At 33.8% G+C, this 13,271-nt stretch overlaps 1 protein-coding gene across 1 annotated transcript; it reads left to right on the top strand.

Annotated features, from left to right (window-relative positions):
- Positions 1-239: 239 nt before the first annotated feature.
- Positions 240-2,902, top strand: LOC132633317 (caffeoylshikimate esterase). Its single transcript, XM_060349642.1, has 2 exons — positions 240-860; positions 2,301-2,902. The coding sequence occupies exons 1-2, from the start codon at positions 330-332 to the stop codon at positions 2,751-2,753; spliced, it is 984 nt and encodes a 327-aa protein (XP_060205625.1). The 5' UTR covers positions 240-329; the 3' UTR covers positions 2,754-2,902.
- Positions 2,903-13,271: the final 10,369 nt, after the last annotated feature.

Genomic DNA, 13,271 nt, shown 5'->3' with positions numbered 1-13,271 from the left:
AAGCCGGGCCCACAACTAAATATCCTATTCAAAAAGAAGAAAAGAAAAATAAAAGCGGTTGGTGAAACCACCTCTGAAATTATAAAATAATTTTTTCATTTGCTTTTACTTATCACGTTTTGACTTTTCACGCTATTTAAAAAATAATAATTAAAATAGATATTTTATTATAATATTTCTATTAAAGGTGTATTATTATATTGGAGATGACAAAAATACACAATATAAATTCCATTTTATAAGAAGCCCCAATCACTACATAATTTTTCATACCAACTCCCAGATCCCGCCCACCAACTCCACACCCACCAACTCAAACCCACCGGAAAATGACGTCAGAAGCGCCGTCACCCGCCGCCAACTACTGGGGCGACATGCCGGAAGATGAATACTACGCTTCTCAAGGAGTACGCAACTCCAAATCATACTTCTCTACACCTCACGGCAAACTCTTCACTCAAAAATTTCTGCCCTTAGACCCAAACACGCCCCTTAAAGCAACAGTCTACATGACCCATGGATACGGATCGGATACGGGTTGGTTATTCCAGAAAATATGTATCAGTTACGCCACGTGGGGTTATGCTGTGTTTGCTGCTGATCTGTTAGGACATGGACGGTCAGATGGGATTAGATGTTATCTTGGTGAATTGGACAAGACTGCTGAGGCTTCCTTGTGTTTTTTTAAGAGCGTGAGGAATAGTGATGAGTATAAGCATTTGCCTGCGTTTCTGTTTGGGGAATCTATGGGTGGGTTAGCTACCTTGCTTATGTATTTCCAATCCGAAAAGGATACTTGGACCGGCTTGATCTTTTCCGCCCCGCTTTTTGTCATTCCTGAACCTATGAAGCCTTCTAAGGTACGCTTTAACTATTCTGTTTAATTACTTGTTTCTCAGTATTCTGGATCAATTTACTTTGCCTGTTGCTATATAATCAGTGATAGTAAAAGGTTCATTTTTACTGGTTGATACTTTGATGATATATTCTACATAGAAATCCTTCTTGGATTGACCATTGTTGTTACATTTTAATGAACTCAGCGAGTGGACCTTGAGTTGTTGCTCCATTCAGGTCAGTTTTTTGTTTAAATAAAATACCATTCTCTATTTCTATTTAATAGGATCCTGAGAGATAGGATTTTGTTTCAACCGAGCTAAAATGATATGTTGATGTCTCTAGTACACCAAAGTCATCTATCATGCTTCAATTTCTTCTTTACAAATAAGAAATTGAAGATTTAGTTACGATTAGAAATCAACTTTTTTTTTTTTTGTTTTCAAATTTTATGATAAGAGGTTGACACCTGCTAGTTAGAACATAGAACTAAGAATCCTTGAGTCACTGGTTTGACTCCTACTTCAAAGCAGATAAAGGGTCTAAACTCTGAAGAACCATATTCTGCATTCAACTGAAAGTTTAAGCAAAAATTTAAGTGCTATTATTCATAAGAAGCACTTATTGATTTAGGAGGGAATAATATGTGAAAGTCCAGTGAGGTCTCAATTGATAGCTAAGCTTTGTTCTGTAGTGGCCATTAGTATGTGCGTTTAGAAAAAAAGAATTTCGACACACATACTAAATATATATGTATCCTTAATGCTAAACTAGTTCTTTATGTTTTTAGTTGACCTCCTGATGAGTCCATGTTGATTCTTAAGAGAGCATGTAGGTAATGACTAATTAAAAATGTAAAATTTACAGTAAATAGTTTCTAAATAAGGAAGGTATCAATCTCTGTGCAACAGACAAGAGAGAGAGGGGGGCAGTAATAGAGTAAGGGGCCTAATTCATACTTTTGACATCCCTCCTCCATTCCCAAATTTTGGCTCATAAATTAAACCATCTTTGTCTCTTTGAAATAGAAAAAAGAGCCTAGTCCTTTTTTTTTTTTGTTGGAAGGTCTATGCAATATAAATCAGTATTTAGGCTTGCCATTAGGTGGATCCCATAAATGTTTCAGATTATACTTGATCCGCTTTAGAGTTCTTATGTCTCTCTCTTTCAATGGTGCTTACCTACCACCCTAATGTAAAGAGGACTGCTACATACCCCATCTGATCCAAAGTTTTACCTCCTTTTCTATTCGTCAATTTGATCAAATTGTCAATCTTTTATTATACAACATATTAATTCACATTTTGAGAATAGAATTTGGATTGCAGAAAGTTCTTATTTTAAAGGATGTATTTGAAAATCATGACTAACATTACTTTAATTAACTCTTCGGAAAAGAAGGGGACTATAATTTCTGGTGAAGGGAATATCAATAACGAGAGCTTTACTTTTTTTACATGTAGGTGCATTTATTCATGTATGGATTGCTATTTGGATTTGCCGATACATGGGCGGCAATGCCGGACAACAAAATGGTGGGCAAGGCTATCAGGGACCCTGAGAAACTGAAAATAATCGCAAGCAATCCCAGGAGATATACCGGGAAGCCAAGGGTTGGAACTATGAGGGAAATTGCCAGGCAATGTGAATACGTCCAGAGCAATTTTCACAAGGTCACTGCACCATTTTTGACAGTGCATGGTACCTCGGATGGTGTTACATGCCCTACTGGCTCGAAATTGTTGTACGAGAAGGCAAGCAGTGAGGACAAGACCCTCAAGATTTATGATGGAATGTATCATTCATTGATCCAAGGGGAGCCTGATGATGCTGCCAATCTTGTTTTAGCTGATATGAGGGCTTGGATTGATGAGAGGGTTGAGAAGTATGGTCCAAAATGCAATGGCTCTGCATAATACTCTTCGACTTTGAACTCAGCTTAATCGATGTATTCTTTGGTGCTTCACCCCAAATTTGGTGGTTCAGTGGACTACGTTTGGCGAACTATGTATGCCTTTAAAGCCAAGATATAATCAGAAAAAAGAAACCATAGTATTTTTAATTATTATTCGTCCCAGATACTCTCTCTATTTTGCTCGTTGAATATGATAGTGTTTCGATGTCTTCTAATGTAGTAGTTGGTTGAAAATGTGATGTATGACTGGAAGAGGGTTGGCGATTGACAGAAACGTGGTAAAACCTGATTTTGGGTATTGTTGCGGGTGGGGGTGGAGGGGGCAGTGTAGGTAAAACAAAGATGTTTTTCCAGGTATGATGTCTGATACGAATCGATTTGGAGATAAAACCAAATCAACTCAAAATCCAGAAATTAAGGATAGAAAGAAAGAGGATGAGGAATAGAGATAAATACTTGACCCGAATGGTAGAATTCTATAGACAAATCTAGATATACGAAACCTAAATCCTTCTAATATGAACTCGAATCCACAAGAACCAAAGCAATATGAATCAAGGCAAGAAGTTCACTTGAAATCCACAAATGATCAATTTTCATGAATTCATTGGAAAATAAAAGGTTCTACAACCAACAATGGAATCCACCATTATATGACTAAAATAGCCCTAGAATCTATCTAACAATTTATCACTCAAAATATGAGTATCTCTCAAATATTCATCATGAAAATGGCTAAGTCTAGTATTTATACTCCTAGACTAAAAAAGACTAAGTTATTACAAAAATGTCATTAATGAGGCAAGAGCGTTTGGCTAGTTGGATGTTGGCTTTGAATCTAAAATGTCTCTCCCTTACACAAATAGCCATCATCCAATCTTCAAGCTTGCAATTGCGACCATTTGCCTGTATGTCCCTTCTTTGCATGTTTGGCCACTTTTACATTTCTACCCTTTTGCACATCTAGCCACTTTTGAGTGTTGGCTTTCTTTCTTGCCCAAGCCTTGCCCAAGCTACCTTCCATACGTCGTAAGCCATCTTGTGTGGCTTGTAGGAGCCTCCAAAGGCCTCAAACGACTTCCTCATCCTCCATGTAGCTTGTAGAGCTTGAAGTCTCGTATCTCGTCCTTGAATGTACGTCTTGAAATGAGGTGTGTCAAGTAGCATATCAATGTCCCTATCCTCGTCTTCCAAAAGACTCGGGGAAATATGTGGTTTTCAGTTACCTGCTTCTAAGATTGTAGAGTTCAACTGAAGGCATATTTTGACATCTCGATAATGCATGGCGACTACTATACTCCTCTTTCATTTCTGGTGGAATGGGAAACCTAATAATCAATAGGTAGGTAGAAGCAACAGGGGACCGACCTTATAACCTACGTCTCTTAGTTCATTCTGAATTTTTATTGAATAAGTTTGTTGAAGGTCTGTTGAGATTGCAAATTTTGGATGACAGTGAGGCATATTAAGTTGCACTCTCAAAACTTCTTCGCCTTAAGTAGCAGTAACTTTAATGGAAGTTGTTTATGCTTGACCCGAATTTTCATTTTGCGAACCATAACCGGAATTTTATATCAGTTTGAGATCCGATTAATGAATTGAAGTTGCATCCTTGTATGCTTTGGAAATAAATCCCACTTAAAGTAAGCTGTTTGTGCTTTGCAAACGTTCCTCGGCTAGCAAACCTCCGACAGCCATCGCTCGTTTCCTTTGATTTCTTCCACTGTTTTGAAGAGAGTGTGTTTAAGAAATCACAAATCTCAAATACAGGCACAAGTTGAGGTGCCAACAGCAGCTTGGCCACTTTTAAATTAGCTGGAACAAGAAGGTTTTGAACAAATATGAATTAGCCTTACAGTATCACACTATACTTGTAAAGAAATCAAGAGTGCAAAACCGAAGCTGAGCGAAGTTGTTTGTCTATTTAGCTGCCTAAAACAATGTATGCTCTCGGTTCCTTCAGCACACTGCTCCAACTTTGAAAAATGAGAACTAAGGTTGCAATTAACTTAATCATGAAAAATTTACTATAATGAACAGAACAGAAAAGCTATAGAACTTGACAAAGTAATATGTGAACCCGTGTCGACATCTATACTACAGCATAGAATGGAATTAAGAGGTGAATAACACAGTGACTCATGCAGCCTTATGCATGAGCTACTGATCCAAGTCCAAAGAAGAAATCCAATTAATTTTGGGCAATTTGCAAGATAGTCCTTCGTTGGGTGGTCTTTAATTTTTGTCTTTCGCTCAAAATTCCTTGGTTTCGGGTTTGAACTCCGCTCAGTCAAAAATTAAAAGAAAAATTATAAGGCAGAGTTTGGATTCGCAAGGCAAAACTCTGCCTTGCGATTTTTTTATTTTTTTTACTGTGCTGGAGTTCAAACCAAGAATCTCGAGGTATTAGGCGAAGGACAAAAATTAAAGACCACTAATTTGAGGGACAAAAATTAAAGACCAACCCAAAAGAAGGATAATCCGCGCAAAAAAAAAAAGATTAATTTTGGACCGTAAGACAATCAACTTTTCTTAGTTTATTCTTCTATAAAAATTTTACAAATAGCTACCTTTTAGCTGCTTCTAACAAGCTATAACTACAAGTTCATTATTTACAATTCGTAGCTGGTTTTTCCTATATTTAGGTCCTGGACGCGTCGCATAAATATAGCCAAAATATAGACTAAATACACGGAACTGTTGAGCAAATAATGTCTCTATTTAAGGGGAAAAAATCTTTTTCAAACTAAACAGAAATCTGTTTTTAATGTTCCATAAATCACGCAAATCTCATTCTCTTCCATATCTAATTACATGTCTCATTCAACATCTAATCATTCACATAAAATTTGAATTCAAAAACTCTCTTCATATTTTTTCCCAAAATATAACTAAAAAAAATATCTTTTTAATGTTCCATAAATCACGCAAAGCTTGATTTGTTCATCAACTGAATTGCATAGTGACAAGTTGAGATTGTCTCCTGATGCTATGACCATCGGTTTTGTGTTCGTTATTAAAAATATTCAATGAAATTACATTATTAAAAATCAAAATGTTCATTACAAAAAATATTAGTTATTGAGTGAAATAAGCTGATATTAAATATTATTTAGTAACTTTAATAAGATGGGAAAACTTGACTACATAAAAAAACTTTAATCCCTAAGGGTGGCTTTTGATTCATTGTATTTTATCTGTATTATGATTGTATTTTTTAGTGTATTCTAATTGATCCGTAAGATTTGAATCGTAATGAATGTATTTACAATATATTTCACTTGTATTTTGTATGTATTTTTAGAAGTATTAAAATTGTTCTTTAATTTTGAAGTATATTGTACAGAAAAATGGATTCTATGGCTCAATAATGAATTCAAGTGTACCATGAATATATAGAGAAAATGCATAGAACTCTTCCTGGTTCATCAATAAAATATAGTGAAAACATGTAGGAAATACAAACTTGATATTGAAATGCACTTTGTAATTTTTTAGCAGTAACTATACAAGAAAAATATAAATGTAATAAAAACAGAATTCAAATCTACGATTAAACTATACAACAAGCGGGATCATTACCAAAATACATAAAAGTTCTTCTAAAATTTTCATAAAAATAATGTCGCAACAGTGATGTTATACATCAAAAAAAAGTTGGAGAAAGAAAAAACAACTTAAAACATAAACTGTTCTGTCTACAAATCTACTCCTGAACATCTACTAAAATCACTGCATCATAATCAACGGTAGCCTTGACATGTATTGGTGGTTGCTCGTTATCAATAAATGCATTCAGGGTTGCCTTGTCGATTTACGTCGTATCTCATACGGAGAAACTTTGCATCAATTTCAGCTGGAATGCGTCAAGATATACTGAAACTTTACATTAACAAAACATGAAAAAAATAACAAAATAACAAATTAACCACAATAAATAACAACACATTCAAGATATACTGAAAATATACTATAATGCAAATATATCAATGTCAAATGCACAACAATGTGTGAGTGTGCTGTAAAATTACACTTCAAATACACTGAATATATACTACAAAATATACTTTGATAAAAAGAAAACACAAATTCAAAATCGCATAAATTTACGAGGAACAAATTAGGTAGCAAAAATATATAACACACAATTAAAAACACAAACTAATTGAAATAATAAAAAATACGACAAAAATATACTTAAAATGTACGCAAAACTACAGATCTGGTGAATTGAAAAAACAGGAATAAACTGAAGTTCAAAACACAAACTAATTGAAATAATAAAAAATACGACAAAAATATACTTAAAATGTATGCAAAATATAGATCTGGTGAATTGAAAAAACGGGAATTAACTGAAGTTCATCGAAAAATACGATAAAAATATACTTAAAATGCAAGTAAAACACATATCTGGTGAAGTGAAAATACATCTCCTTCCTCAACAGATCTCCAGCATTTATGTGTTCGAACCCAAAAATTTCAATAATCTTCGGACGTGAGTTCCTTTTCCACTACCTGACCTGAAAATTGGAATCTCCAAAACAAACAAAATTGGAAAAGCCCTGCAATTAAACTCCAATGCTTCTGATTTTTACCAATTAAACTCAATTTAAACAGTAACTCATCATCAAATTCAGTTATGGACTACAAATCTTATTGTGTATTTGAGTAAATACCAATTAGACCCAAATTAAGCAGCAACCCATAATACTCTAATATGCAATCAATCGATTTTGTAAGAAGAAATTTTCCAAATTAATAGCAATATAATCCTTCACATCATAGAGCCAATAGTACCCTAATATTTCAATATGAAATAGGATATGTAAGTAAATAATGAAGAAGAGAAAAAACGTCATACCAGAAGAGAATCGACAGCACCAAAATTGAAAGGTCCGCAATGAGGGAGGCGAGTAGGGTTTATGTTGAGTAGAAGTAGATTAGGAGAGGGAGCGAAAAAATTTAGATTAAAAAGGAAAAGGGAGAAATTAATGAGCAGTTAATACAGAGTAAAAAAAAAAGTGAAAGAAATCAGAAACTGATTTGAAAAGCACGAAATTAGGGGAGATGGGAGTTACAAACGTATATTTAGGAAAAGGGGAGAGAGAGAAAGTGTGCAGCTAAAAAATAGGGGTGTGGGGGAGTGGTAAGTTAATTGGTAGAAAAGTGGGTAGTTATAAGTTGTAAAATTATAATATTATAGCTACTAAACTTAATTATTAAAAAGTATAGTTATGTTCCATAAATATGTAACATAGTAAGTTATGTCAAGTAAAATTTACTCCATACAAGACCAGCCTAGGAATACTAGAGCAGCCCAACAAACACAAAAAAATCTAACTTCAAATTTAATTTCTTACAAATTTTAGGTCAGTATAATCACGTTATATACGTTATTATAATCTGTATATTAGTCCGTTGTATACGTTATACACTAGTTATACTCGTATTTATCGGGATGTCTGTAAACGGTTACAGTTAGGTGGGTAAAAGAAATTCTTAGGGGCTCCGAACTAAAATATGAAGATCCCATAAATTTGTAGATAGCACCAATAACCATCCACGAAATCCTCTCCTTGCAAGAAGAGGAAAATGTGGAGTATACTTTAAAGGCATGTGGAGTGCAAGGCGAGGAGGCAAGGGTGGTTGCCTCGTTGCAGAGGACCAAAACAAAACAAAAAAACATTAGAGCAACTTGCACAACTTCTAGCAATCTGGATAGGTGTTCACCAAAAAGGTCCCATTTTCAAGAGAAATCATGTGCTTCACGCAATTCTTCACAACCACCCCAAACATTTAGCAACTTTTTTAAGTGGGCGTTTGGACATAAGAATTGTGAAATTGAAAAAAGAAGTACTTTCTCCATTCATTTTTACTCGGCTTGTATATTAAAAACAGATATTCATTTTTACTTGTCCAGTTTGAAAAATCAAGAAATAATGTACCATTTTATACTTATTTTACCCTTATTATTATTATTGAGTTGAAAACTTCAACGAATTGTTAGTGGTTGCACAACTTTTTAAGTATGTTTGATTGATTTTAATCATTAGATGGCATAGTAATTAAGAGTAATATAGTAAAATTGTCATTCTATTTATGGCTCTTTAAGGGTGTGCCAAGTCAATACATGACAATTAAAAATGAACGGATCAGGGAATATTTGTTTTCAAGTTGAAAAAGGTATGTGAAAATTGGAGTTGTGTTTCCACATGAATACAAATTGAAGTTGTTTTTCGATTTATGTGAGTAATCTGGAGTAGAAATTGTGAAAACTAACTTTTTGGAATTTTTCGAGTTCCGGAAAATTATTACAATTCTATATCCAAACAATTTTCTGGAATAAAATTCGGTAGAAAAAGTGAATACTGTTCATGGCCAAACGGGGACTAAAAGTAATCATAAAACCTTATATCTAAGCCTTGTGCTTGAAGAGTTGAACATTCCTTTCATGCCATGCTCATTATATAGCAAGTGGCCATCACAGACAAATTCAAAATTTTGAATTAAGAGGTTTGATGTATCATTGCACTAATTTAATATAAATGTAGTTCCAAAATTATCATTTCTTATTATGTACATATAGTTCAAATTAATTGCAAATGATCTGCAGCCCGAATCTTTCTTCAGTATCTGTCCCTTCTCCTTTTTCTTACTTTTCGATGTTCTGATTTAAAGTGCCTTTTATAGTAGGAAATAATATACTACATCTGCTCCATTTAAGTCTTTAAACTTTTTTGATAACAGCCGAAAGGAATATTCTCTTTAATGCATTGTTCAAACTGGTCCTAAATAATGGCATCTTTTTTTTCTTCAAAACCCAGGTGATTCTTCAACCAGTTGAATCGTTTTCTTTATCATTTCACCTTTGAGTGAAACGATCAGTTGCGCTCCTTCGACTAACTTAGGGTCAAGAGCTTTCCTCTTCCTCCTAAGCGAGCAAGAATCAGTTGATGGGATATAAGGATTTTAAGAGGATGAATTTACCTTGATTTTTTTTAAAAAAAAAAGATATAAAAATGCATTTAGCAGGGTTTAATCTCACAACCTTAAGAGATTAAATTTGACACTTAATATTAGATATATTTTAAGAATTATATACATAATATGTCGAATTTAGTCGGATGATCATGTGTTCGCGTGATTCATTTTTAATGATAGATTGGCCTTGGATATAAGCCGCTGGTCTACTCCTTCACTCGACCCGGGACCACTCATGTTTCATCTTTCTTTAGCAAATAGCAATAGCTGACTTAACGCTAATAATGATTTCCACAGTGCAATTGACATGTTACAAATCACAATTGACATTACGTACGAAAATTTATAAAGATTAATTATATCGTGACTGGTTCAATCGACCATTACAATTCGAAAGTAATAGTATAATCTTTGAATGCATTCAATTCATCAACTGTATATAAGTCGCAGTGTTATTTCAATAACGTACCAAATCCCCTCCAGGGTCAGACACTCCATTCCTTAGACACAAAAGGAACCGCAAACAAAAATGGAGAGTACTTTCTACGTTTATAAGGTGACGTGTACAAATCAACGGTAAAAAATGAATGGGTCATGTGATTGGGCTTTATTTTTTAAAGTCTCGAGGAGGTGACGGTGATTGATATTTTTGCCCCACTTGCAACACTGAATGAAGCACTGGCCGTTAATTGCTAGTGAGAACCACAAATTTGGAGAAAAAGGGAATATGTCACGAGAGAATATATGTGATGTACTTTTGGAGCACGTGGTCCAGCTTGTTTGGCAACAACACTACCGTCCGTCCATCTTAAATGTCTGATGGTTGTTTCCTAAAAGAAAAGTAATCTCTTTGTCTCAATTGTTTTTAGTATAATTTAATTTGGTATTAGTAGACGTTTGGACGCTGATTTCATCTCATGAGATGAAATCAGCGTTTGGACATGCATTTCATCTCTGATGAAATTTCAAATCATCCAAAAAGGCATGATTTGGAATTTGAAATCATGATTTCAAAAAATATAAATGTAAAATTTGACTCATACGTTTATATTTTTGTAAAAAAAGACCCATTAGTTGGTAGATATATTTACAAATCATGTTTACGAACCGAGAAATGCATGCTCGGCGTGAAGAGATCATTCGTACCATGTGGGATAATTATATTAAAGAGTAGTTACATTACTATTCATGTTAAATTTTTCTTTTTATTGAACTAAAGTTTGATCAATTGATATTGTATTTTTTAAAAAGGCCTTCTAGTAGTGTATTAATTTTATTATGAACTATGATTTACTCATTTGGTAAGATTGTATAAGAATTGGGAAAATTTTGATGGTTTTCACAACTTGTGGATTTTTTTATGTTTATAAAAAAAATTACAACTTAAGAAATCCAAATTTCATGTCCAAACATGATTTCATCTCGTGATTTCATCTCATGAGATGAAATCATGTCCAAACGGGGCCTTAATGTCTAGAATTAATTAGAAAATAGTGATCATAAACAATGTGCAACTACTGCAGAAGAACAATCTTCTCTTTGCTTTACTTTTTTGAATTCATTGTCAAAGGTTTGATTTTGTAGTATTCATTACCGTTTATGTTTTTTTATTTATACTTGTGAGAATACCTGAGTATGTCGTTGTAAAATTGTAAGCTTGCTTAAACCAAAGATAATACTTACTGCTAACTCCTTTATATTTAAATTTATTTGATACTACAAGACCGTACAAATAAGTGAATAACTTTCTGTAGAGTTAAACATATAAAGCAAAAAATTAGTACAATACTGTAAATTTTGTTGAATTCCAAGTATTAATCAAAATATCCGAGACATTATAAAGGGATTGGACTCCTCTCCATTTTCCCCAAGTTCTTACTTGAATTGGTGACACATGGCCTGAGTTAAAACTAAAGGCTAAGATTTAATTAACTAAAGCAAGACCCTAACCCTGGTTTAGATAATTAATATTCAATATATTTACTTCCTTATCAGTTTAAAAAACTCCCAAATATTTTCATATATATATATATTTGCTTCAAAAGTTTTTGACAATATTCCACAATCATTGCAGCTAAATTATTTATTCTTGTCTGCTTTCTTTTTTCTTTTATCGTTGAAAAAGGGTAGTTTCGTGTTAATCAATTCAAAAGAACTTTCTCTTATTCTATAAAAAATTGAAAAAAATCATTATCAATCTCTTATAAATTTGACTTCATATTCGAAAGTATGTTCTTGATTTTTGCTCTAAATATGCTCATTTTGACATCACTCACAATAAAAAGTCTTAATTAATATATACACTACTAAAAAAACAGGGTTTTTTGACCAAATAATTTCCACCTCACTTTTTGGTCGAAAAAAAATCGACCACGTGAGGTCGAAATTTTCAGTTTTTTTTTTTTTTGGATTTCGACCTCACGTGGTCGATATTTAAACGGAAAATAAAATTTCGACCGCATGAGGTTGAAACTTATTTTTGTACAAATAATAAATGAAAAAAACATTTTAAAAAATTTAATTATATAAATAAAATAATTAATTAAAAAAAGAGAGCATATTTCGACTAAATGCGGTCGAAAATTAAGTCACATTTGGTCAAATCTGACTTAATTATTTCGACCGCACGCGGTCAAAATAATAACTTGAAAAATTTAATGTGCTCCTCCAACATCAATCGGGCAATTCTCATCCCAAAATATACCAAAACCTAATTTTATCCCAAAACTCCCACCCCCACCACACCCCTACCCCGCCGCCGACGCCCCATCCCCACCACACCCCTCCCCGCCGCCGACGCTCCATCCCCACCACTGCCTGTCCTCCGTCGCCGCCCTTGCTGTCCGCCAGGTACCTTCTTTAATTGTTTATTTTTTGCATCTTTTATGATATGTGTGGTAATTTTAATTTCTTGGTCCTTCAACTTTTTTAGAGGGGGGAACCACAAAAGCAAGTTGACTAGTGATGTAGCTGGGGAGCTTAGTGATACATCTGTAAGTTGTGAGGAAACTAGATCCAATTCTCAAGCTATTGCATTTTCTCCATTGGAGCAGCAAGTGCTGAAGAAGGTTGTTATCTTCTCCTTCTACCCATTATTGGTTTACCTTCTGTTGATCCACTAAAATTTGCCTCAGAAATGCTATTACTGAAAACATAGTGAGTTATGGTATTACTTATAAGTTATCCTCTTGCAGTGTTATGTATCAAGTTCTTTTTTAATGCTCAAATTCTTGTTCAGGGAAGAGATCTCAGTCAAGTGACTAATAGACTTTGGAAGAGGTTTTACCAGATTGAGTTTGGTGAGAAGAGCATCAATCAGGTGGTTGAGAGAATGAAGCAAAGGAAAGTTACATTTAAATGGAAACAGTTGTATGAGGTGATTTAATTTTGTTCTCCCATTCTTTAATCTTTCTCTTATTGTGGTTACCAAATCATTCGATATCTACAAAAGGGTAAAATTGATTTACTTGCAGGCAAAGACAAAGGAAGTAGCAGAAACTCAGCAAAGGTCATTCGAAAGAATCAAGGAATTGTA

Source organism: Lycium barbarum, chromosome 3 (assembly GCF_019175385.1).
Source record: "Lycium barbarum isolate Lr01 chromosome 3, ASM1917538v2, whole genome shotgun sequence".
NCBI classification, from domain to species: Eukaryota; Viridiplantae; Streptophyta; class Magnoliopsida; order Solanales; family Solanaceae; genus Lycium; species Lycium barbarum.
The sequence above is the reverse complement of the archived record's forward strand: the minus strand, read 5'-3'. Positions and strand labels throughout refer to the sequence as shown.

Bases quoted from the DNA above. Each gene is read 5' to 3' on its own strand.
- LOC132633317 (XM_060349642.1), top strand. From the start codon at position 330: ATGACGTCAGAAGCGCCGTCACCCGCCGCCAACTACTGGGGCGACATG. The intron at 861-2,300 runs GTACGCTTTAAC...TTTTACATGTAG, and splicing joins AACCTATGAAGCCTTCTAAG to GTGCATTTATTCATGTATGG.